General features: G+C 42.1%; 2 protein-coding genes across 2 annotated transcripts in view; one reads left to right on the top strand and one right to left on the bottom strand.

Annotated features, from left to right (window-relative positions):
* Nucleotides 1-27,966, bottom strand: part of Adgrv1 (adhesion G protein-coupled receptor V1) — a 535,418-nt gene that overhangs the window by 237,713 nt on the left and 269,739 nt on the right. The gene's annotated exons all lie outside the window — the stretch shown is intronic.
* Nucleotides 20,869-21,255, top strand: LOC105944979 (60S ribosomal protein L31-like). Its single transcript, XM_045134161.1, has one exon. It carries the CDS (start codon nt 20,878-20,880, stop codon nt 21,253-21,255), a length of 378 nt encoding a protein of 125 aa, XP_044990096.1. The 5' UTR covers nt 20,869-20,877.

Raw genomic sequence — 27,966 nt, forward strand, 5'->3', positions numbered from 1 at the left:
GTGCATAGTCATAAGCCTATTTTACTTGATTTATAATGAACAGGAAAATGGACATACATTTATTACATTGGTCAATAAGTTAAATATACTCAATGCATTGCAATCCACAATGGTCCACAATTAATGATCAAAAGCTATTTTTAAAAGATCTGTCGAGCAATAAGGAACAAAATACAGCAATAGCATCAAGAATACCTTCTAATTTACAACATATTTTAGGTATATATTAAAATTTGAGATTCATATTTTATTAATATTTACATTTTAGAATATACTTGAATAATTTTACTTTTAAAAAATGTCTATTTTGCAGTGTAAGTGTGTATGGAGGGCATGCATATATGTGTGTGGGTGAGGACACAAGGATGTGCAAATGCAGAGGCATGTGTGTGAGCCTGTGTGCAAAGACCAGAGGTCAATACTGAGTGTCTCCCTCAGTCACTGCGCACCTTATTCATTCTGAGCAGGTCTCTCACTGAGCCCGGAGCCTGTGTGTCTCAAGGATTCCATCGCTGGGCACACCTCCCCAGTGATGGACTCATGGGTGTGTGCCATTGTGTCTGGCCTTTTACATGGATGCTGGGATCCAAGCTCACACTCTCATGCTTACAATAGCAATCATTCTACTAAGTGAGGCAACTCCCCATCCACTAAAAAAATGACTTGTTTATTTTATGGAAAATAACTAACTTGTGAAAACATGCTTTCAGTGAATGGATTTTTATAGGTATAACAAAATAATCATATACTCCGAATCATTCTATGCAATTTATATGACGTATGCATGCAATGCTTATGAGTTTAATAGGACACAGTCTTGAAAGGCAAAAGTGCTTCTGCTTCTCATTAAAATGAACAGTTTAATTGGCTCAGTACTCAAAACACTTAAATTCCAAACATGGTTGTGTAGAAGGTCATATATGCCTAGAGAAGACCATTCTAAATAGAAATTGGGCTCTCCTCTTCTCTCTCCCTCCCTCTCTCTCTCACGTGTGTGTGCACGCGCACACGCATGTGTGTGTACTCGGTGTGCATATGTAGAGTATGTAGTGTACGTTCTGTGAAAGGTCCTCAGGAGTCCGAATTGAACAAGACTGGGGCGAGGGAGATGGCTCACTAGTTAAAGGTGCTTGCTGACAAACTGACCAAGACACAGTTTTTGTATGAGGAACATAAGTTCAGTAAAGACAACGTATCAAGAAACAGTGATGCTAACGTGACAAATGCTATCTCTAATGTTGGAGAACTGGCCCATGCAAATTACTTACCCAAACAGATGCTGATTCAGAAAGTCAGGCTGGGCTCCATAGTCTACATTTCCAACAGACTTGCAGTGGCTTCAGAACCACTGGTCTGCAGACTAGGCTGTCAGAAGTAAAAGCTTAAATGCGGACAACACACGCAGAACAGCATTTAGCTGCTCCAGGGGCACCTCCTGGGGAAAGCAACGGAGGCGGTGACAGAAGTGAAGGGCGAGCTGGCAAGAGCAGGGCATGGGGCTTATGCCTGTGACCACATCACTTGGGAGGTGCAGCAGGAGGGTTTCCAGGGTCTCCAGGCAAGCCCGGGTGACTGAGAGACTTCCAGGCCAGCTTGCTCTACACAATGAGAAGAAAGAAGAAAGGAAAGGAGAGAAGGATTTCCTAGAAACAGGAAAATTTAAAACTTAAAGAAAACAGCTATGAAAACACATGGCATAACAAAGTGACAGGAGTTAGTTAGTAGAAGGGTTCAAGGTACAGAATACAGGCAATGATGTTCAAAGTACAGAACATACAGATGGCAGAAGAGAGGTCAGAGAAATAATCAGAGACTACTTTGTGACTTTTCTACATGTCTGTCATGTGCCATGAAGTTTGTCCTATCAGAATATTAGTGACCCCACCGAGACACTAGACCTCTTTAATTTTCAAAGGCAAATAAAATAGCATCATATTTTTGAAAGACAGTTCAGTCAGCACTGTGTGGAGATGCATTGGAAGAACAGAAAGCAACTGGAACCAGGCCAGAAGTTTTTGAAATAAAGGGTTTAAAGAGACAGTGAAGCCTTGGGCTACATCAGTGGCAGTTATACTAGGTAAAAGGGATAAAAAGGTCCTGAAACACACTCATGAAGACATAAGATTTCAAAACACAGGACTGCCCCCTTCCGTCCATTTTCCTATGCCTTCATGGTGTACAGCTATGGCTAGGGGACGGCTGCCCACTTAGAGCTCCTGTTTCTTTGACATCTAGCATCTACTAAAGTTAGAATGGAAGAGACTTAAATCTTGCTTAAGAGCCCACTTTTGACCCTGGATTTGCACCAGCCCCTTTTCAACTGTTGGAAAGGTGACCTTGGAGGTCACGTATTGAACATAGAAGACACCACGTAGTCTAGGTCAGCCAAGTGCTTTGTGGTACAGCACTGTCCACTGAGCCAGCGTGCTCTCTTGAGACTCTTTGTTTTGTTTTGTTTTGTTTTGCTTTGCTTTGCTTTGCTTTGCTTTTTTTATTGAGGCAGAGTCTCACTCACTGTAGCCCAGGCTGACCTGGAGACCACGCCGTAGTGTAGCCTGGCCTTGAACTCATAGGGATCCTCCCACTTCCACCTCCTGAGTGCTTATAGCATGAGCCACCACACCCAACTGGTAAGAGCTAAAGCCTCAAGTAAACCAATCATGACAAGTCAAGATACCTAGAGCTTGCCTTACATCATACACACATATGATTTTTGCATGAGCAGCTTGGTTTTTACTTTAAGTCTCTGGAGGACTATGTGATTGTGTCGAAGAAAGAATCTTGGGGGTGACTACATTTAACAGCAGACCACAAGTTTGACAGTGTGCTGTGGTTTGTGGTAAGGAAAAGGCAGAGGTTGTGGATCTAGAAAAAGCATATTTAGAAGGATAAAGGATATAGTTCTGATGGAGAAACTCAGCTGGTTTTAAGACCAAGTATGAATTTCAGGAGAGCAAGAAAACTTTGGAAAGCCACCTAAAGGAGAGAATGAATAGGGAGGAATAGTGAGTAAGAAGACAGGGCTGTTCATGATGGGTCCCAAGAAACAAGGACAAAAATGGGAGAAGAGTCCCACAAGCTATGTCCAAAAGAAAAGCAAACAGGGGTAGGATAGACAGAACACAGAAAACAGTGATATTACTTATAGAATCACACAAACATATCACATGTCCTCTGTAAGGAGTATACATCTACAGAATCAAAGCTTATTAAGAATGCACTGGTGGAGGAATAGATGGTAAGACCCTATTGCTGAGGACGCCATATATGTGGGCTGCAAGGCCACTGAGAAATCTCACTGGAACCGAGTTGATAACCTCCTCCATGTAGACCAGCTGACAGAAAGCTGGAAGAAACCATTCTGCATGCAGTTCAATGGGAGAAAGAGAAATCACCAGTGAAGATACTCATCAGTGGACACTGCAAGCCTTATAATTGGCCAGCCAGGCCAAATGAGCCAACGGGTGCAATAGTGGCATGTCTGTTATGGGGGAAACCAACTGCCCTCCAATTGGACTGGAGACCCACTCCATGGGAAATGAATACATCCCTGATACTGAAAACTTAAAACAGGGGTAGTCATGAGCCCTACGGGTGTAATATCTGCTGTTGTCTGGCCAAATATATATACTATGCTTATCAAACTGCCCAGTAAGTACTTCTGTTAATGTTCACACCCTTATATTAATGCTACCCTCACTTTTGGTTGAGAATCTTCTCTTTTCAGATAGCAGTGACCTTGGGATGATTCAGAAAGTATCACGGTGATGGAAAGAAATGACTGCAGTGCTCAATACTGCAATATATGTATCATACCTTCCAAGGCTCAGGGTCTAAAGTGAAAGAGTTTGTGGAAAGAATGTAAGAGCCAAAGGAAGGGAAGGACTCCATACAACATGCTCTCTCCAGACACAAAATGGCCTGTATATCCATGGCCTCACAGTGCCAGATACTACCTGCATAAGACCATTATAAGAGGAGGAAAAGATCAAGACATCAAAAGTAAAAGAGAAACTGATTGACATGGGAAGGGGGTATGATGGAGAGTGGAGTTTCAAAGGGGAAAGTGGGGGGAGGGAAGGCATCACCATGGAGTATTTTTTATAATCATGGAAGTTGATAATAAAAAAAATTTTTTAAAGGAATGAACTGGTGGGCTGGAAGATGTCACAGAGTTCATGGTGCCTGTCTGGAAATCTTGACAACCTGGATTTGACTCCTCAGCACCCAAGTAAAGCCAGATACACAAAGTTGTGCATTCATCTGGAGTTCATTTGCAGTGGCTAGAGGGCCTGGCATGCCCATTTTTTTTTCTCTCTCTCTCCTTACAAATACATAAATAAAATAAAAACATTTTTTTAAAAAGAATGCATTAGCATTATGAGTGCCCAGTTGTGGATGGTGGTTACGCATGGTGTGCAGGAAGGATGGACAGGAACTTAACTCTCATGATAAGGTGTACTTGTTCCCCTGGGAGGCACAAGAGTGCTTTCTGTTTAAGTAGTTTACGTGAGCTCTTGACTAATTCTGTGGCCCCTTGTGACACTCTGATTCTCCCATCCAAGCACAAACCAGGCCCAACTCTGCTTAGCTTCTGAGATCAAATGAGACTCTGTGTGTTCAAGGTGGTTGTGGCCATAGAAAGACACTCTGATTCTCTATATGGGAACAGGAAAGATGCTGCTAGTAGGTAGAAATATTAAAAGTTTGGAAATGGGGTTGGAGAAATGGCTTAGAAGTTAACACACTTGCCTGCAAAGCCAAAGGACCCAGGTTCAGTTCTCCAGGACCCATATAAGCCAGATGCAGAAGGTGGCACATGCACCTGGAGTTTGTAGTCACTGAAGGCCCTCGTGCACCTATTCTCTGTCTCTCTTTCTCTCCATCTGTCTCTTTCTCTCTCTCTAAAAATAAATTAAATTTTTAAAAAGCGTTTGGAAATGGTATCTGAAAGGAGGGGTAGTTAGTAATGCTTTGTTGTAGCGGCAGATAAGAGATGGACACAAGAGAGTCTCTGGAAGCTCGCAGGCCGGCTCTCCTGCATGCACAGCACTGAACAGAGACCCTGCCTCACACAAGGTGGAAGGTTGAGAACCAATGGCCAGGACTGTTCTCTGGTCTCCATATGTGTGCCATAGTACGTGCATGCCCCTATGCACATGTGCACGCACACCACAGACACAGAGAGAAATATTAAATAAGAGGGAAATAAAAAATGTGGTGGGATTTACAAGTTGTTCTCCAAAGCTTTGAGCTGCTAAGCCAAAAGCCTGTTGCATTTGCAAGGAAAACATTATTATGTTTATCCAAAATCACTGTGCAATAACACCTAGAATAAAAAAAAAAAAAAAACCACCAGCTTCCAGAGATTCTCTTGTGTCCATCTCTTTTTTTTAAATATTTTTATTTATTTGAGAGTGACAGAGAGAGGCAGGCAGAGAGAGAGAGAGAGAGAGAGAGAGAGAGAGAATGGGCATGCCAGGGCCTCCAGCCACTGCAAAAGAATTCCAGATGCATGGGCCCCCTTGTGCATCTGGCTTATGTGGGTCCTGGGGAATCAAGCCTTGAACTGGGGTCCTTAGGCTTCAAAGGCAAGCGCTTAACCGCTAAGCCATCTCTCCAGCTACTACAACAAAGCATTACATGCAGGGAATGGAAGAGGTGAAAACCTGCCTGACAAGAGCAGGCCTTGAGATTCAAGAAAAATGTCTGAGTGGAGAAGATTATGGAATCATAAATATAATTCCATATTCATGGAAACGAATTCAGTACTGAACAAAATCTGTAAAGTTTGAAGGATGCCATTTAAAATCACTTTTATAGACAGGGAATCAACTGTGAAGCTCAGGCTGGCCTGGAACTCATTACATACTCCAGCTTTCCCTTGAACTTGTGGCCAGTCTCTTAGCTTAGCCTGCCAAGTACCTGGGTTACAGGTGTGAGTTGCCATACCCAGCTAAAATATTTTTATTAAGTAAAAGATGGCAACCCTTTTGAGAAGTTTGTATTATGGCATCAAAAAATGCCATACAGGGCATTTACAGGGGCGGGAAGTGGTTTATAAAGATGAATGGCATGCAACAATAAGAAACAAAGATTATCATTTGGAAGCAAGTCATGTTTTGGTACAACTGTCAAAATGGCTTGGAAGTGGTCCTGACATTATTTCGAAGCAAGGCAAAAAAGTGGGGGTTAATGGACACCGATTTCCTAAAGTGAGGATAGGTACAATTAAAAAGGATCATTTGAGAACCATCCCTATAGCTGGTACACACATATGTGTTCAACAAAAACACAGGGAAGCACTAATGTAGAAATAGAAAATAATGATTACATTGCGTGGTTATATGTAGTGGGGATGAGGGATCACTCCATGCAGACACTGTAGAAAATGTCTGCATGCAGCCATCTTATTTAATCCACAACAACCTTTCAAACTTGGCATTCTGTACACTCTAAAGAAAAAAAAATCAAACACTTAGACACTAAGTCTCTTAAGTGTCCAAAGGTACAAAAACCAAAACTGGAAGAAAGGCTAGGTTTCAACTTAGATACAGTTCCATTCAAACCTGTAATTTCCCATTCATCTTTGAAACCTGCTTCTCATACTGATCATAGTGGCTCATGGATGTAGAGATGCAAGAGATAAAAGTCACTGAAAACAGAATAAAGACTGAAACTTAGTGATGTGATTATTAATTTAAAAAGAAAAGGAAATGGCCTCTGGAAAACAGATGCTTATAGAATGTCTCTGGATCTGGGCTTTAGTTTAGTCTTGATAGATGCAGCCTGTCATAAAACTACTGCAGGCTTCCCAAAAGTCAAGGAAAACTTCCTGTGGCATCATAAAACCAGAGCTGTCCCAAATTCTGGACCACTTCCACCACAACTTAGCATCCACCACGCAGCCCCACCATCTGGTTAGAACCGCGTGGAGCACACCAGGCCGCACAGGGCTGCCCGAGGGCTTGAGTCCAGAGGGCAGAAGAACACGTCCCGGACCTGGGAGCTTCGATCCAGCTCTAGTTTCTGCCCTTAGTGACCAGTTGCCATTCAGTTAGGGATTTAGCCCTCCAGGCTCAGCTTCCATCTCTGGAAAAGGGCAACAGTCAAAGATTACCCCCCAAAAAACCACGAAAAACAGTAAACAATGCAAAACACATAAAGTGCTCCACGCCACACATGCTTTACACACATTCTGTTCACAACACATGAAGAAGACGCTGATGATGGTGACAGCAAATAAGGGAGGGGCAGGAGGAGAGGCGGGGCCTAATGCAAACATTTCAGAGAGCTCTTTAGAGCATCTGGATACTTGGGTACTCTGTTACCAATAGCCTGCTTTGGGGTTGCCAAGCATTTTTGTTTGTTTGTTTATTTGTTGTTTGCAGCTAAGAGTTAGAAGGCATGGAAGTTAGTTCTCTTGATGACAGAGGAAACACAACCTTTAAGAAGGAGAGGCAGGTTGTACTTGTTCATTTTGTTTTTATTCGCTGGTTTTCTTTGCTCATTTTAAGTATGCAATGGGCAGCACGTGGTTGGCATAAGGCATACTAGTTAATTTTTATCCACTTTGGCCTGCTGGTTGTTAATTTGCATTTTTAACACCTTTGTTGACAATACTTTAAAAAGCCACTTTTAAATTAGACCAGCCTATTTGAACCTAGTTGTAGACATATTACTGGGAACACACCTCTACTTCCAGGGATTGCTCAGCCGTGTTTACAAATGTAGCTGCTGGCAGCACTGTCCTTTTTATTTTAAGACTCCTAGGACATAATGAAGATGTAAAATATGTTTGGCAAATGATAATTCCCTGTTCCGGGAAAGCTGTGTTGAAAGCACAGTGGGCTGCTGGTGGTAGTGGATTGCCACAGCCCTTCTGCAAGCCACACGACAGCCAGGGAGCGGGCGTGCGCATGCCCGCGAACGGACCTGGAAATACGACACGGCACTAGTGTTTTCAATGGACTTACAAATGAAATATTCAGCATTATATGAAAGACTTAATAAATTAGGATGTACAAATATAGTCTTATGAAAAAAACTACAGAAAGAAGCATGAAAGATATGTTAGAAAATTAAGTAAACTAGAATATAAAGTTGTGTCTGGGACTTTATAAAGCATCGTTTCTTCACCTAGGGTGTTGATGGGCTCACCAGAAGAGCACTCTTAAAAGATGCCACAACTTCGCCACAAAGGGTCCCAGTCAACTGATCTAGAGTTATCCTCCGGAACTGGTGGTGGGGTTGTGGACAATTTAAACTGATTTTTAAAATTTCATTTATTATAACAATGTTACCAATTTTAAAGTATCTTCAAATATTTAAATGTTATTAAATCATATAACTATGGAGGTTTCATATCAAACGAAATTAAAATTGCTACATTTAATGTGTGCATTAAAAAATTACCACTGATTTATTAAATATAATGCTTACTTACAAGCATCTAACAGGAATAATATTCTAGAAGCAATCCCATGAAATATGATAGAGGATAAATTGAAGTGACCTCAAATACTCAGTGGAAAACCAGTGACATCATGTATCCAAGTAACTCACCATAATGTCTTGTCAGAACCCCTGTCACCCCTAAATTTGGGTGTTGGACTACACCTGAAGAAATAGACCAAGATTCTCTGTCTATGTTATCTTAGTGAAACCCTACCAACCAAAACAGAGAACCAAAAAACATGCACAAACGGGTGGTGGTACCCAGGTTCAGAAGCCTTATCACCACTACAGCCTAAATGTTTACACTCATGAATTATGAAACGCTGAGCCTAAATCAACCAGTCTGCTTTTGGGAAGTGAAAAATGTCAGTTCTGTGTCTGAGCATGAAGCGTGACCATGTGTTAGAACTCACAAAAGCGAAGCCCAAGATCCAAAGGCTGGCTTCCTCCTTCCCAAAGTGACTCTGCAGGGTGGGGAGCCTCGAACCATCAGTCAGCTCGCCTCAGCCCCCACCGGCTGCACACTGATCAGTGGTTACATTTAGAGCTCAGTGTGTGTGTGTGTGTGTGTGTGTGTGTGTGTTTCTGTTCACTCTGTCTTCTACCAGTCTCATAATCCATGTTAACTTTCGAAGAACACTTTGAGTTTCTAAAAGAATTCAGTCTCAGACACAACGGAAAAGTAAACCCAGTCATGGGCCCCATCATGCTTCCTCCATGTGGCTCTTCCCTGGATTTCTGAGCAAAGGGCACCAAGATTAATAAGTAACGCTGAAGTCACAGGGATTAACCAGGCACTGCATTCTTCAGCCAAAATCCACAGTAACTCCATGAAACATCTTTAAAACAATTATTTTAGCATTAAGCTCCTCTAAACCAGATTATTTTTAAGTTTCTACTTGCTGTTTTATAAGGATAATGCCCTATAACAAATTATAATTAAAAATGAATTTTTTTTGATAGTGAGTATCAAAAAGAACTTTATGTTTGGAATTTTTCTTAGCCAAACAACTAGAAGATAAATTGTTTACTCAGAAGACAAGGGCTACATTAGCTGTAACTTTCTGTACTGCTAATTTTCTTGAAGTTAAAATGGGAAAACAAAATAAAATTTAAAAGAATCACAAATGTCCTATGTTTCTTCCTTCATCTCATTATTTTCTTTTGAGGGGAACATATAGTCACAGACCAGAAACTCTGTTTGTTCATAACTGTCTCAGGCTAGTCTTAGTCTCTGGAGCTCCAGAAGGTGATTACAGTATATTCCATTGTGACTAATGTTAATTAGAAAAGGATTCTTGAAAAACAAATAGTTTTTGTTTATGTTGTTAAGAAATAAACTTAACTGGTAGACTTAAAATTCTCTCCAAAGGTTAACCACTTGATCTATAAATGTAATAAGAAGGACTCAGCAGCCACTAATAAGCAAAGCACATGAGAAACATCATTTTTGCTAAAGGTTGATTATCAAAATCATATTTACAAAATTTTGGCTTATTTTTACTTGACAGTACATTTGTTTTATGATTTCGCTTATGCGTTTGAGACAGGAGCTTACTAAACAGGCAAAGCTGGCTTCCAACTCAGTGTGTGTCCCAGGGTGGCCCCAACCCTGCTCCTGTCTCAGCTTCCCGAGTTCCAGGTTGTAACCACGTGCCACTGCAGCTGGGCGTGTATTATGTTTCACTCCCCTCGTATTCAAATCCTTAATACTATTTAGCCATAAACTAAGATGAGCATGTCACAGATCTCTTTAAGGAAATGGGACAGCCTCCACTAAAGATTTCACAAAGTGTTTGGTACCAAATTACAGCCCCACTTCAGCATGGTGTCTATTCAGTTCAACTTGGACACACTGGTGTAGCCCCACCTATTACCATACATATCCAAGCAAGGATCATGTGTCCATCCACGCTAAGGGGCCATCCTAAACCTCCAATACTCGTGCCACGGTGACGAAATTCTACAATGTGATATGCTCTCCATCTGCAAAGGTGTGCCGCTGAAGCAGAAGTGTCAGGTAATGACAAGCGACTAACGGTGTTCAGATGAACATGTTTCTTGACAGTGGCCTTTTGGTTGGCTTAGCTGTCTCTATGGACACTCTCACACAACTTCCTTCAGAATAAGGCTTCATGGGAAGGGCGCTCTCGTGATTGTATTTAGAAAACTCACTGGGCCATGGGAAAAGGAGACTGTGATAAACGGAACGCATCACCCAATGGAGCATACCTGCTTTCCACATCACATTAAAATTTCCTGCAACCAGTAAAAATAAATAAATAAATAAAAGTTAAAGAAATGTCTTTCAATTTTGCTAGTTTAATCCTTTTCTCTTTTCTTTTTTTTTTCTTTTGAGGTAGGGGCTTGCTCTACCTGGAAGTCACTATGTAGTCTCAAGCTGTCCTTGAACTCACAGTGAGCATCCCAGTGCTGGGATCAAAGACCTGCATCACCATGCCCAGTTATTTAGTTTCGTGTTATATTTCCTTGTAGGTCTGTCAAAGTCAGATTGCATAAATCAAATTGTATCCATCATTAAGTTAAAATTTTTATGCAACTTATTATAAAAGTTTTATAAAGGCTGATTATATAGCTTGTATTAAAATCCTGAAATACACTTTTCATTAAGAAAATGTTAAGCATTTACATAACAAGATAAATGTAGCAAAACAAACACGTTCTAGAAATTAAGGCGTATACTTTGGGTCCGGTGTGAACTCCCAAGTGTGCCAGTGCAAGAGGCTGCTTCCATTTCCGGCTGGACGGGCCACGGGCAGCAGCCACTTCCACTGGCCTCACACCACAGCCTTCAGGACGGGCCACGGGCAGCAGCCACTTCCACTGGCCTCACACCACAGCCTTCAGGACGGGGCACGGGCAGCAGCCACTTCCACTGGCCTCACACCACAGCCTTCAGGACGGGCCACGGGCAGCAGCCACTTCCACTGGCCTCACACCACAGCCTTCAGGACGGGGCCACGGGCAGCAGCCACTTCCACTGGCCTCACACCACAGCCTTCAGGACGGGGCCACGGGCAGCAGCCACTTCCACTGGCCCTCACCACAGCCTTCAGGACGGGGCACGGGCAGCAGCCACTTCCACTGGCCTCACACCACAGCCTTCAGGACGGGCCACGGGCAGCAGCCACTTCCACTGGCCGCACACCACAGCCTTCAGGACGGGCCACGGGCAGCAGCCACTTCCACTGGCCTCACACCACAGCCTTCAGGACGGGCCACGGGCAGCAGCCACTTCCACTGGCCTCACACCACAGCCTTCAGGACGGGCCACGGGCAGCAGCCACTTCCACTGGCCTCACACCACAGCCTTCAGGACGGGCCACGGGCAGCAGCCACTTCCACTGGCCCTCACCACAGCCTTCAGGATGGGGCACGGGCAGCAGCCACTTCCACTGGCCTCACACCACAGCCTTCAGGACGGGGCCACGGGCAGCAGCCACTTCCACTGGCCTCACACCACAGCCTTCAGGACGGGGCACGGGCAGCAGCCACTTCCACTGGCCTCACACCACAGCCTTCAGGACGGGCCACGGGCAGCAGCCACTTCCACTGGCCTCACACCACAGCCTTCAGGACGGGCCACGGGCAGCAGCCACTTCCACTGGCCTCACACCACAGCCTTCAGGACGGGGCCACGGGCAGCAGCCACTTCCACTGGCCTCACACCACAGCCTTCAGGACGGGCCACGGGCAGCAGCCACTTCCACTGGCCTCACACCACAGCCTTCAGGACGGGCCACGGGCAGCAGCCACTTCCACTGGCCTCACACCACAGCCTTCAGGACGGGCCACGGGCAGCAGCCACTTCCACTGGCCCTCACCACAGCCTTCAGGCAGGACATACAGAGTTTGCCTATGGGCCAAACTACCCACGGGAAACACAAGCCCCTGGCTAAGTGTAGGACATCATGAACACACTGGACCTTTTAAAAATGATCAGAATCCCATGTGCATGTTTTTAACACCAAGCAGAGACTAACAGAAGTTGACACGAGGCAGCAATCCAGGAATAGGCTCTGGGGCAGAACCACTTGCAAATTGTCAGCTTAGACATTTGGCTTTAAGAAAGTTGAATTCTTCTATCTTAATGTCTTCAGGAGAAAATGACGATAACAATTCCCCACTCATACTGAAACTTTGATGGTTCATCAAGTTTAGCTTGTGTACTTATGTTTTGAATGGTACCAATGGAAAAAAATGATTATGTATTTTGAATAATATATTTGTGGAAACACCAATTCTTTTGAGCTAATGTAGGAATCTATGGCCCCTCCCCTGGCACTTTAGTTTGCTTCAGAATTCTGTTCATTTAATTAATCTAGAAAGTAGTTTTTCAAGATTTATAATGCTTGTCTAGTTCTGTGTTCCATGTAAGACAGACCTAGTGGATCCCAACATCCAGACCCCAAATTTCAACTAGAGAGAAACAAATGTGGACAATATAGGCTTGAAAGGTGAGCTTAATTAACTTTGCACAAAATATAATGCTGGTTGGACTGAGGGAAAGGCTCTGTCCCCCAGCTGCTTTTCTTACAAGTATGAGGACATGAGTTTGATCCATGGTACCCATGATTTTTTAAATATTTTATTTTATTTATTTATTTGACAGAGAAAGAGGGAGAGAGGGAGAGAATGGACACACCAGGGCCTCCAGCCACTGCAAAGGAACTCCAGACGTGTGCACCCTTTGTGCATCTAGCTAATATGGGTCCTGGGGAATCAAACCTAGATCCTTTGGCTTTGCAGGCAAACGCCTTAACCACTAAGCCATCCCTCCAGCCTAGTACCCATGATTTTTTTAAAAAAGATGTGGGGCTGAGGAGATTGCTCAGTGGTCAAAGGCACTTGCTTGCAAAGTCTGATGGCCCAGGTTCAGTTCCCCATTACCCATGTAAAAACAGATGCACAAAACAGCACATGTCTGGAGTTCATTTGCAGTGGCAAGAGACCCTGGCTTGCCTCTTCTTCCCCCACTCCTCCTCTCTCTCTGTCTGTCTCCTCCGCTCACCCCCATTTGTCTTTCTCCAGGCTATCTTTCCTTACAATATTTTTTTAAGTGTGCACAGTGACACTCTCTTGTAGTCCTGGTGCTGAGCAGGTGGACACAGATGAATCCTGGGAATTCTATGACAAGCCTAATAGTAGATTAGTTGGCGAGCTCCAGACCAATGTGAGAACCTGTGTCAAAAACAAAACAAAACAAGCCGGGCGTGGTGGCACACGCCTTTAGTCCCAGTACTTGGGAGGCAAAGGTAGAAGGATCGCTGAGAGTTCAAGGCCACCCTGAGACGACATAGTGAATTCCAGGTCAGCCTGGGCTAGAGTGAGACCCTACCTCGAAAAACCAAAAAAAAAAAAAAAAAAAGAAAAGAAAAGAAAAGGCACCTGAGGCCACCCTTGAGCCTGGTGTGTGCGCCCCACACCCCCCATGAGCATACATGCCTGGGGATGAGGAGAATGCTGACGGGACGGGATAGGAGGAGTCCTGGCTCGTGTCACTTCAGTCACTCGGGTCATCTAGCCGATGTCTTCTCATCTTCCTTTTCCTCCTGCACCCTTCCCCGGAAGGCCGCGTGGTGCTCACAGCACAGCAGGCATTCTACTTTCACCACTGTTTCTTCAAACACCCTGGCTAACAGGGTGCTCTGTCACATAAAATGCCAATAGCAACAGCTTTAACTTAGGAAGTGCTCCCCGTGGGTCAGGCATCTTGCTATGGAACGTACAAGGCTTTACGTTTTATGCCCCACACCAAGTGCATCGCATGGTATCATTAAGTCAGCTACCTACATCACAACACCAGGGTTTGGACCAGGTCATGGGCTACGCACTCTCATTATTAAGCTACTGAGCAGCGATGGACTTTGCCGATGTCACAGAATGTCCTATGCTCAATCTGTCCTCCATCTGAGATACAGGAAGAAACATGGGACCAGGAGCATTCCCATTTTAATCAGCTTCCTGTAGGACAAGGGAAAGAAGTCTATGACATTGTTTCTGGTCCAAAAGCTCATAAACATTTGAAGATACAGGAAGACAGGATGGTGAAGGCCAAAATGAAATAAACACACAGAGAAGATGGATATATTTAAAAGAAATATATCATTTAAAATTTCTTATTTTAAGTACAAGGAACTGAGAAGTCTCAAGGTCAACTTTTGTGTGGCTGAATTTTACAGAATTTTACACTAATAAAAATTAACATAAGAAAACATAAACTTTATTTTCTTCTTAGGAGAATCAAACTTTTTTTCTTTTTAAGTTTCCAAGGAGGTGATAAAAGAACTAACCCGGCTCACACCTGTCAGCGCACTTTGATAAGCAAATGGGTATGACCACGGACTGGACACGTTAGATCTAAGAAGGGTTGGACAAGGAGGCTCAGGGCTGTTTCCTCATGTTTACAGACTAGGAAAGGGTTCAAAAGTACATGCCCAGTTGTCTGTTTGAAAGGGTTACCGTGCAGCCAACACATAAAAGGATAGACCCAAGTTAAAAATAGATTCGTTCTTCGCCTAACCCCTTTTCCTGAAGAATTCACTTAAAAATAGAGCTGTAGTGACATCACAGCTATGATGATTCTTCTTGGTAAACGCACCCCATGCATTTAATTCTGCTAACATTCCCCTAAGTTTGTAGAATAGCCAGAATGCATATTAATTGGAACCTTTAAAATATCGAATTAAAAAATCTCACATTAAGTTAATATCATTCTTCTTATTCTTTTGAGTTTCCAAAATCAAATAGAAGCTTTGATTAAGTCACTTGTCATAGGCACTGTCTAAAGGATAGTTAAAAATAAAATTTCTGACAATCATTTAAAATGCAGAAAATATTTGTCATGAATGGTGAAATAAAATGATGAAAATGTGTATCACCTTTTAATCAATAATTTATAATTCAATTTGTTCACATAAACTCATACTCAGTCTTCAGGAAAATTTGTAGTACACTAGATTCCCACACAACTAAAAATCGTTGGGAGGTTACGTCTTCAAGTGAAAATTTAACCACTTAAATAAATTAAATAAATGGTATTCTTTAATCAACTTCTTCACAATAAATGTCAGAAAATTCTAAATTCATATTGTCATTCATATGTTGAAACCACTCTTGCCTGAAAACATCTATGGTCTCCAAAATTTTCAATTAGGTGACTATAAAATAACCACCATTTTTTAATTTTATTTGAGAGAGAGAGAGAGAGAGGGGCAGACCGAGAGAGAAAGGAAGGGAGAGAAAGAGAGAGAATGAGTGCACCAGGGCCTCCAGCCACTGTAAATGAACTCCAGACACATGCACCACCTTGTGCATCTGGCTTATGTAGGCCCTGGGGAATCGAATCTGGGTCCTTTGCCTTTGCAGGCAAGTGCCTTAACCACTAACCATCTCTCCAGCCCCCACTATCACTTTCGTGCAGCCCAAATGTGATTATTTGTTCATAAAAATAATTTTTAAAGGTATAGACTTGAAATAAACACTGCTTCACTGGCTTGCTAATCATACTATAGGTAGTGCTTGTGTCAAACTACAGAATACACTAATGAGGAAGTTCTTTGTCTATGATGTTGAGAATCATCCACATTTCTAACAGTCTTCTCAGAAATTCTCAATTTTTGATGGTGGATTTTCCATTGAATCTCATTGACATGGCACTGCTTCAAGCTGAGGAAGTCCACCTGCGGTGCAGCAGTACCAGCTCGGTCCTGTGGGGGCAGTATGAGTAGCAGCTTCAACTCAGCCTCCTGGTGAGATTTCTGTATTTTTTGTTTGTTTGTTTTATTTTATTTTTTTTAAGCCACATGGCCATTATTTGAGTGTTATTTTAGCCAAAGCTTGAAACATAGTCTGGAAAACTAAGTACAAAGACACTGAAATAGCTCAAATATGCTGGAGAAGAATAAATAAGGTCCCTATTACCAACCCTTCCAGAAAGTTGAATTTATAAGTTTTGCTCCAAAAAACTATGACTAAACATTCTAAGTGGTCATAAGACCTAAAGAGTTATTTAGGCCAATTCATAATTTACATATATATTTTTTTAATTCATTTTGCGTTATAAATGCATGTTTTTCTTCTTTTGTATTTAAAATAAGCATATTTTTTAATGGGCACATCAAACCAACTATTACAATATTTTCTCTATATTCCTCTGACTCATCCTGCTTAATTTTGCATGCAGAGCTCTCATTTTGTGGACCACCAACACAAAGGAGAGAAAACTTCCACCTGCTTTGATAGTCCTGTCACAGCCCAGCTTAACCTCACTTCTTTTTAGCATCCTAACAGATATTTTTCAGTATTCCTAGAATCCTCCAGAAGCCAGCTGCTAAGACAGAACAAGAAGCTAGGAGTGAAACTAAGAGCACAAAATTCCCCTCATGCTAGGGGTGCGCCCAGGATGTCCAGTAAGCAAGCCAGCTACCCAAGCAAGCTAAGAATCTGAGTGAGACCAGCAAAGCAGGAAGGGGCACATTCAGGCCCCAGGGGTTCAGAGACCAAAGACAGAGTAGCAATCACGCAAGCAGGGAAGACTCCAAAGCACAGTGACAAGGCTCTGGGAATGGTCAGGAGGTCAAGGCGTCAGGAATCGGGGAGATCACTTCAGCACCGGGCTGGCGAGAGGACAAGGAAACAGATGTGAGGCCCAAGCAACAAAGCAAGTTCATGCCGCAGCAGTTTTCTGTTTCAGCAGGAAGTTTCTTACATGTTTCCTACTGGATCTTTTCCCAGAACTTGGCTAGTGTTGACTCTGAACAAAGCAGCAAGCACACAGGAGCATTCGGACAAAAGGGGGAAAGACAAATAAGGAGCAAGATATATTGCTCTGAAGAACGTGGACAGCTGCGCACGATCTGAATGTCTGCCAAGGTGTACCCATCTTCACTGGATGACTTCCACTAAACTCCCACAGTCCTTCCCTCCCTTACACCTTCTTCACTGTCTCAGTATATACTTCTCTACATTCCTGTAGCTTCCCCAGACTGCCATCACCCAGACAACAAGGGATGCCTGGGACACATTTTAGTAATCAATGCATCTTAAGTGTTCCTGAGAGTTCCTTGGATATTGCACCAATCATGTACTTATGGTCGGGTGTGGTAGCACACGCCTTTAATCCCAGCACTCGGGAGGCAGAGGTAGGAGGATCACCGTGAGTTCAAGGCCACCCTGACAGTACATAGTGAATTCCAGGTCAGCCTGGACTAGAGTAAGATCCTACCTCGAAAACCCAAAAATAAATACATAAATAATAAATTTTTTAAATCCCAAATTTTTAAAAAAGATATGATATGATATAAGATCAGGGAATTTGTCTTGGATTATTACAGGCAAATCCTACCATTGAGATCAAAGTCAGAGCAAACATAGCATTTCTGCATCAGATATGACAGGCATAGATTCTTTCACTTGTGTGGAATATGAAGAGACCAAGCGAAAAAAATTGAACACAATTTACTAAGGCATGATGATTATTTAACTGTAGACGGATTATTACAGTATTTACTTCTTACTTTATTGACAAATCCATGAAACACCTACAAAATGTCTATCAGTGAACATCTACCAGACATTATGGCAGGTGCTACATGAGGATGTGACTGCAATGATGGGAAAAAGTCATCTCACTCTTGGAAAACTCCAGAAGTATTTTATATTTCAGGGTTCCCTAATGAAGCCCAGAAAGGATGCTCTGCTATTTGAGGTCCAGCACTGACTTAGCATTGTTTCTGTCGTTATAATAAAATACCACAGGCTGGACAATTTGCAGGAAAAAAAAATTTACTTAGCTTGACATTCTGGAGGTCGAGCAGTGTGGCACCAGGATCTGCCTTCTTAATGGCAAGAAGTGGCATGTGCAGAAGGACTGTTCAGGGAGGTGCCAGACCCACTTAAAACCTCTCGGGCTGGAAAGATGGCTTAGCAGTTAACACGTGTTTGCCTGTGAAGCCTAAGGACCCCGGTTCTAGGCTCGATTCCCCAGGACCCATGTTAGCCAGATGCACAAGGGGGCGCATGCATCTGGAATTCGTTTGCAGTGGCTGGAGGCCCTGGCACACCCATTCTCTCTTTCTACCTGCCTCTTTCTCTGTCTGTCACTTTGAAATAAGTAAATAAAAAAAAAAAAAAACACCTCTCCTCACAAGGACTAACCTAGTCCCATGAGCTCAAATCCTCTTCCCCAAGAAGGGATGAATCTTTTTTTCCTAGTAATGGGGATTGAACTCAGGACTTCATACACGCTAAAGCATTTTATTCCTGAGCGACATCCCCAGGCCATTATATAGTCCCTTACTGGATCTCTTAAGTCCTTACTGCATCTAACCTCTTAAAGATGCTGCCACCACAGCACTGTCACCGGGAGACCAAGCTTCCAGTGCAGGAGCCAGGAGAGGAAAAACCACCTTTGTAGGCACAAAAGAGAAACACTTCTTCACAAGTTAAAGACACAGGGAAGACTGAAGATGGGAAACATCTGCAGTATGCGCTGGGACAGGAGGAAGTTATGAGAGAAGGATGGAAGGTAAGACTGAAAGGTAGTTTGAGGGCAAAACATGCATTGTGTTAAGGAAGCAAAACAACACGGCAGCACTGGCAAGCCATTACCATTGTATTGTTGTTTTTGTTGTTGCAAATTAGCAGACTTTTACTAGGTCCCTGGGCAAAAATAAAAAGATATAACTAAGTATGCAAATTCAACTAAAGTGGCTCTCAATTTTACAATGTATTATTTTGATTCCAAAACTAAGTTTTTAAACACATTCATAATAAAAAATTGATGTTTTTCTAAAACAAAATAAAGGTTTTATCTCCATCTAAAGTCATTAATGATATAATTTAAGGAATATATTTTGGCAGAGCATGGTGGCACACGCCTTTAATCCCAGCACTTGGGAAGCAGAGGTAGGAGGATCACCATGAGTTCAAAGTCACCCTGAGACTATCTAGTGAATTCCAGGTCAGCCTGAGCTAGAGTGAGACCCTACTTCGAAAATCCTTCCCCCCCCCCCAAAAAAGACTGTATTTTGGAGAAATGTCTTGCAAATAGATACAGGAAGAATTTTATTTATAAAAGGACAAAGAGTAGGAAATATATTATGTACATAATTTTGCACTGGGAAAGGGACCAGTCTCTTATTATCTAGTAGGATTTTTCCATTCTTAACTTGGTTAATCTTAGGCAAAAAGCAAATAAACCATTCAAGGTTTATGAAAGTCCATGGTGATATTCAAAGGAAATTAATTCCCTCTGCTAAACACTGTTCATAAAAACATTATTGAGGCCAACTCAATGAGAATTCTAGTTTTATTACTTCAATAGACTGTCAATTTTTCTTAAAATCCAAGATTTTCCATTGTATTTCAAATATTTTCTAGCACAGAAGTGGCTTTCCAACATAGGCAATCATATGGAGAACTTGGTAAAGTCAGTTATTGTCAAGAAAAAAAAAAGCCAGGACTTGAAAACTAAAAACAGACTGCTCCACTGTGAATAGCTGGATGTTATAAAAGATAATGCATCATTCTTTAAGATGTAAAAGGAAAAGAGATTGGTTATTGGTGAAAATATAATTAAAATTCATATCAAATAGTTATTAGAATGAAAATATTAGCATCACTGAAATGTCTTTATTTAAAATCTAATTGCACAAGGTAGGTAGCAGCTTGTCTTCCAGAGGTTCGACATCAAAGATAGTCACTGGCATGGGTGCAAATACTAATACATGGAATTGAGACTTGCAGAACAGAGAGATGACAAAAACCAAGGTCACAGTCTTTGTCCAACAAAAGTTGAGTCACTAGAGCAAGAAGGATAACACGTGTAACTGGGCTGAGGATAGAATAGTCATCGTGCTTCTTTCCAAGTGAATAAACTATGTGGAAATAATCTGGTCCGCGGCCAATCACTGAGTCTAATGAAAGAGCAAAGATTTCAAAATCTGGTAGAAAGTTCAGAAAACAGGTATAATCTATAAAGAAAGAGGAGAGGGAGAGAGCAAGCGCACATAGAGAAAGCAGTATTTAGCAATGGTGAGATGGTTTAAATTGAGTCATTAAAGTAGATATGACAGACAATTTGCACATCAAGGGAAAGAATAAATGATTCCATCCAGAACTCTTCCTTAACTACTCTTTCCCTTGCACACATCCCCAATTCAGTCATAAATGTCAGCTTTACTTTCAAAGTCTGTGACAAACCTGAAGCTTCTTGTCCCCACCCCAATATTGTGGTTCAACCGCTACCACCTTTCACATGGGTCTAAGGCCTACTCCCCCTGCCTCCGTGCCCCTGTGTCCTCTCTGGACGACCCGCTGCCAGCAGCCAACACGCTATGAAGAGTTACCACACTTAGAATAACAGAGAATCACCCTTCCAACTTGGGCCCTGGCAGAATGGCTCCCATTAAGAAGGACAGTGAGAAAAAGAAGGGCCTTTCTGCCATCCACAAGGTGGTGACCCAAGAATGCGCCACCAACATTCACAAGTGCATCCATGGAGCGGGCTTCAAGAAGCGGGACCCTCAGGCCCTCAAAGAGATCCAGGAGTTTGCCATGAAGGAGATGGGTACTCCAGATGTGCACCCTGACACCAGGCTCAATAAAGCTGTGTGGGCCCAGGGAATAAGGAATGTCCCATATTGTACCTGTGCACGGTTGTCCAGGAAACGGAATAAGGGTGAAGATTCAACAAACAAGCTTTATACTTTGGTGACCTATGTCCCTATTACCACATTCAAAAATCTAAAGACTGTCAACGTGGATGAGAAGTAACTTCTTGAGTGTCAAAATGGAGTTATAAAAGTAAAAAACAAAAGAACAACACAGAAACTAACACAAGCTATTAGACCTTCTCCTGTCTGGCTTTACTACATCCACCTCCTTCCATCCTCTGCCCTTCTTTCTCCAGTGTTCATTATACTACTGGTTCTTAACGCAAAATTCCAGCCAACAACTATTCCATGCAACACTGACCTAGCCATGTGCTCTTTAATCGCAAATATTCTCTTAGCTAGTGGTAATTTTCTATTTAATTATGAAAATTTCTATGTGGAAATATTAACAGAGGATTTGACTTTATTTTGTGCATAAAAGAGGCATGTGTGAATCGCTCTTTGAGAGGAGAACGTGCATCTGCTGCTCTCTGGACACACACAAGAGACGCCGCCTATGGTTACAGGTTAGCACATTCCACGTGCAGCACGGTGTACTGCCAACAGCAATGCATGAGTGAGCACAATGATCAGAGAGAACATGGAAGAATGCAAACAGCAGCACAGACACGTTAGAGCTGTTAAAGTATACCAAATAACCCGCTTAAGGCCTGTGGTGTGAGCAATGGGGCCCTAGCATTGTGACGTGTCATGTTGCTGGAGATAATGGTCATACACCTCCTTTCCATCATGCCCAAAGTTGTCACTGAGTAAGAAAGAAATAACAGAATCTTTACATTACTTCCTAAAATGCACAACATAAAAAGTACTTTCAAATAAACATGATATAATTGACAAGATTTCCATATAATAGGCCACAGAGTATTATTATTACGAGATTGGTAGAGTTATATTTTAATAAAGAAGAAATAGACATCAACTGAATATCAATTACAAATGAAAATGTTGAGCCCCCAGTTTCATCTCCTTGAAAATTACACACACACGTTACAGTCATTATCGAAAGCATACAAAGGAAGAGACTAATGATTAATTTGAAAATATAATCACATACTAAACACTAATAGTATTCAACTGCCATAATTCACAGCAATTACAAATCAAAGTTGGTAAATATGTAAGTAGCCTAAACAAAAGTTGAATGGATTCGCGCCCTTTCCTAAGGGATGGCTTGACAGTATACAATTGTGGAGGCAGCAGAAGATGCCTCACCTCCCAACAGCTGCTGCTTGTGCCAGCTCTTCCTGTATCCTCATCTCTCTTATTGTGGCTGGGAGTTGGCCTTAGACCACACAAGGTGAATACAACTGTACTGAGAGACAAACTACAGCTGTGAACATTTACAAAGAAAATGTGAAGCACTTACAGTGGTGACTTTGTGCTAATTAAGCCAGTGTAAGATCAAGTGATGACCATACCTTTGCCTTCAAAAGACAGCCACAGAGAAGTCTAACAAGGAATGACTATAGTGACTTGGTGAAAGTCTAATGCACTTATCACACAATGAATGACATTTATAAAGGTAACTTTACTAAACCAGCAATGGGGGGAGGCGGAGGGGGAGTCAGCAAAATCTCCAAGAATGGAAAAGACTTATTGAAAATTAGCCTCTGGGCTGGAGAGATGGCTTAGCGGTTAAGCGCTTGCCTGTGAAGCCTAAGGACCCTGGTTCGAGGCTCGATTCCCCAGGACCCACGTTAGCCAGATGCACAAGGGGGCACACACGTCTGGAGTTCGTTTGCAGTGGTTGGAGGCCCTGGTGCGCCCATTCTCTCTCACTCTCTATTTCTGCCTCTTTCTGTCTGTCACTTTCAAATAAATAAATAAACATAAAACAAAAAAATTTAAAACAACTGCTTTTTATCTCTCTGATTCACCTCCCCAGGCCCTAGTTTTCTTTTAAAAACAATTACAAACTCTGCTATAGAACCCAGGCAGCTGTAAGCGTGACTGTCACCCCAGCAAACATATTCCCAGGCTAAGAGGGAGATGCTCCTCACTGAGCAAAGAATGCTGGGAGGGAGGCTGCTGCACCAGAAATACTGGAATGGATGTTGCTGTCTCAGGAATGCTGGGAGGGATGCTGCTGTATCAGAAATACTGGAATGGATGCTGCAGTATCGGGAATACTGGGAGGGAGGCTGCAGTATCAGGAATACTGGAATGGATGCTGCAGTATCAGGAATGCTGGGAGGGAGGCTGCAGTATCAGGAATACTGGGAGGGAGGCTGCAGTATCAGGAATACTGGGAGAGATGCAGCTCTTTCAGAAAATGTTTTTGACTTTGGAAAGCTGGACTTAAGTTGGCATTTTCTGATTTATAAATCATATCAAATAAAGTTTATCTGTGATACATTTTAAAATGTAAGTGATTTTCAAGGGCTATTTTGCCTTCATAATATAACATTTTGGCTATATGAACAGTAATGCTTAAGAAGCACATGACAATTTTTTTTAACAGCAGTCTATATGCAGAAGTCTAAGCTTTCACACCAATGCCTTAAAAGGCACCTATCAAATCTACATTTAAGTGAAATATGGTTAAAGAATTCTAAAATCTTTCTTTCTGCTCATTATTATTATTTATTGCCATGTCTGTAATGTGTGAGTAGAATAAACAAGATAGTGGAGTGGCTCCTAAACGATGCTCTAGGTAGAATAACTTTAGCAAACTAGAAAGTGAGATGCATGTTTTTCTTATATTGAACATCTAATGAGAAATATATGGCTTAAAGATGATACAAAGATTACATGATTCAAAAAGCGAAAACCAGAAGGTTCCATTAGGGCAAATCTATAATATGAATTCTCTCTCCCAAGTGGCTAGGGACAAAGAGGTCATCGCATGGGACATGAGGCCCATTGGATAGTAAAGGAATGTTGTGCCAAAACTATCAGGCTCAGATGGGCAGAGCCAGCTGCTGCTATCAGAGGTTGGGTGAAGTAGAGTAGATTGGGATGGAGGGAGCAACAAGAATGGATGAGGGTCTACAAGCTACACGAAACTAGTAAGCAAGGCCTAAAATAAAAACTAAGCATTTCTTCAAACCAAAGGAGGGGGAAAAAAGTACTCTGCAGAATAATGATTCTGGGTAGGGTATAAAGAAAGTAGGTGGGGATAGGCGGAGAGAGGAGGGTCTCGATTCATGCATAAGACAGGTGCTGAGGTCAAGGCGAGAGTGGAGTGGTGGCTTAAAGAGAGGCCCTGGGAGAGGAGATGGAATGAGGTCTCTGGTACAAGAAGAGACAGATTAACAACAGGTTTACAGCTGCAGTTAAGTTTTGCCAACTCTGTTGCTTTTGGTCAGGGGCGGGATGTTTACCCGGCAAGGACCAGGTAGGGTTGTGAACATAAACCCAGAGAGCAATATAGAGTGCCAAGAGTTCCCTAAGTTGATAGAAAGCAAGAAACGCTGTCCTGAAGTTCTAGGGCTGAGCAGAGGCTGGGTGTGGTTGGGTATGTTCATTAACAGTGTGCAAACTGTGTGTGATTTCACTTGCCAGTGAGTCTGCCGTCTGCTATATTCTTGATAAAATCAAGCCTCCCAGAAATTCAACTGTTTAATTTACTCTACCATGTATGATCATGAAACTATTTAAAAATAAGGGGTTTGTTGCCTGGTATGTGTGGGCCTTGGACCTGATGCTTACATAAGAAAGACGGATAGCAGACTTGGCTTTAATTTTTAACCAGGACCAAGTTCCAAGAATCAGTGTCACCATCCTCAGTTCCTCTTACTCACTTGCTTTCTACCAGTTCCCAACATTTAAACTTATTCAAGCATGATTGAAAATCAAGCACGTTGAAAATACTAACCCAGAATAAGCTGTGAAGCTTTCTATTCAGAAGCAAAGTGTTTCCGTATACTAAATCTCAATGCTCAAATTTGCTGTGAAAGCAAACAGAGGCCAGTGACTCAAGACTGACTAAGACAATTATGCCTTCAAACTTGTCCATTAAACTTGAAAAAACCAATCTCTGAAAAGATTTTAAAATGTAGTAGCTAAACTGAAATATCTTAACTACTTAAGGCAATGGTTTGACCACCACAGACCAAACAAAAACAAGTGACTGAACTGCCAGGATCTTCTCCTTCTTGGCCTGAGCAGTAGTTCAGGTCACTGGGGACTCTTTGGTATGTAATAGGCAAACATGACAGAAGGAAATTAACTAGAAATTCCCATTATATACTGTATAATGTTTACAGGAATTAATATGTATAAATGTGCCTTTAAAAAAGGAAATTGTAAACAATTGAAAAAGTAATATTATATATGTAACAAAAGCAGAATAAGAATTTTTTTCTTTTAGTAGAGGTCTCTATCTTACTTTTAAGATCCTGCTGGGCCTATGGGGAGCTGGGCAAAACAAAGTGAAACCTGGGCATGTCGAGTTAAGGTCAGTAGGGCCTGGGTGGGCACAGTACAATACCCTTCACCCTTATCTGCTACTCAGATGGGGTTTGGGGAGTTATAGGGAGTCAGTTTCTAGTTCATCTTTTTTGGTACTGAGCTACATGAATGCAGGGTTCCCCATCTATATATACTATAATGCAACAAAGGGGGGACACTCTGCCTACATTTACTTTAAGTAAACATAGCCCAAGAACCATAGGTAAAACAAGCAATCCTGGGGGTCAGGGAATGATGATCTATGGCGGGCTGGAGAGATAGCTGAGCAGTTAAGGCACTTGTCTGCAAAGCCGAAGGACCCATGTTCAACTCTCCAGATCCCATGTAAGCCAGATGCTCAAAAGGTGAGGCAAGCGCAACGTTGCATATGCCCGCCAGGTGGCAAAAGTGTCTGGAGTTCAACTGCAGTGGCTGAGGCCCTGATGTGCCAATTTTCCCTCTCTCTCTCTCTCATATGAAAATACATTTTAAATAATGATAATCTGATTACAGATGAAAATTTTATTTTCAAGGTGCTTGAGTTGGCATATGGTATTAAAATAACAGAATACAAAGTGTAAAATTGCTGTCTGTGGTCTCATAAAAGAAAAGGCCTGACGGATGGCATGAGTACTTACTGAGTGCTGATGTGCTCACTGGGCACTGTGCTGAAGCTCAAGAGTGCTTCAAGAACTCACACACAATGATTTGAGTCTAATGTGTGTATACGTCTACCCTTACCCTTTCCATATTTAACACTGTGTTTTTAGATTTGATACCTGGTGAAATGAGAACCCATTACTAAGTGGGAGATAGAGGTAGAAAATTCAGATCTTTTGAATTCCATACCAGTGTTGACTAGAAATCACATTTATAGTCTGAATTTTCTTCAGCATGTTAATTTCATTGTCTGTATTAACTTAATTCATGAAATTTTTTAAAAGTTGTCTTTTTGAAGCAGAGTCTCACTCTGAGCCCAGGCTGATCTAGAACTAAATCTATAGACCAAGCCAGCCTCAAACTCATAGTGGTCCTTCCACCTCAGTCTCCCAAGTCCTTGGAGTAAAGATATGTGTCATCACACCTAGCTTTAAATTTTAATTTGTTGTTGTTGTTGGTTTTTAAATTTTTTGTTATTTATTTGAGAACGACAGACAGAGAGAGAAAGAGGCAGATAGAGAGAGAGAGAATGGGCGCGCCAGGGCTTCCAGCCTCTGCAAACGAACTCCAGACGCGTGCGCCCCCTTGTGCATCTGGCTAACGTGGGACCTCGGGAACCGAGCCTCGAACAGGGGTCCTTAGGCTTCACAGGCAAGCGCTTAACTGCTAAGCCATCTCTCCAGCCCCTGTTGCTGTTTTTGAGGCAGGGTCTCACTCTAGCCCAGGTTCATCTGGAATTCACTATGTAGTCTCAGGGTGACTCTCGACTCACGTAGATCCTCCTACCTCTGCTTCTCAACTGCTGTGATTAAAGGTGTGCTCTACAACACTTGGCCCAAAATTTTGTGTGTGTTTATACATGTGTAAGGGTGCTAAACTCTATGCTGTCTTAATGACATTCTGGACTCAATTTTGTTTTAGATGATTCATTTTTCTACTTAAAGCACACACAAACAGCAAAACAATGAGTATTAATAAGAATTAGCTATTTCTGGAAACGTACATGAAAGAAATTATTCCAAAAATAACTTCAGATCCTGGGCATATGTTAGGCCAGTGCTTCCGGAGACTTCACTGTTCACAGTCTGCATTGCTCAGCCTGGCACGGACAGTCTGCGTAAGGAGCACCTCCTCTCTCCTTTCGTGCCTCTGAGCCTGCTTACTGCCGCTTTGCAAAGGCGCACTAACAAAGAATCCTTACAAGGCAAATTTTTAGGTTATTTTTTTCGTGAGAATTACTGGTGCTTTCTTTTGACCCTAATGGGATGTTTAGGTTTTTATATGTTTCACTTCGAATATATATAGTTTTTCTGAGGTAGGGTCTCACTTTATCCCAGGATGACCTGGAATTCTCCATATAGCCCAGGCTGGCCTCAAACTCAAGCAATCTCCGATTTCTGCCTCCCAAGTGCTAGGGTTATAGACTTGAGTCACCACACCCAGCACGAGTGCACATTTAAGCAGTAAGAATGAAACATGCAGGTAGGAACTAGCCCCATTAAGTAGGTGCTTACTTGCTTGATATACTACCCACAGCAATAGAGTGCTTTCTGTTTCATTCTTAAGAAACATCCTCAGGACTTACATACTACATACTAAATAATTCACTATCAGAAGAACTCTATTATTATATTATTTCATACTAAACTTACCAGGCAAGAAACATAAAGAGATACATTTCTTTCCTTAGACTATGAACTTTCTCAGGATGGTACATCAGCTCTACTCCATTGAATTCATTTTTTTTTCTTTTTTTAAA

Source organism: Jaculus jaculus, chromosome 14 (genome assembly GCF_020740685.1).
Source record: "Jaculus jaculus isolate mJacJac1 chromosome 14, mJacJac1.mat.Y.cur, whole genome shotgun sequence".
NCBI classification, from domain to species: Eukaryota; Metazoa; Chordata; class Mammalia; order Rodentia; family Dipodidae; genus Jaculus; species Jaculus jaculus.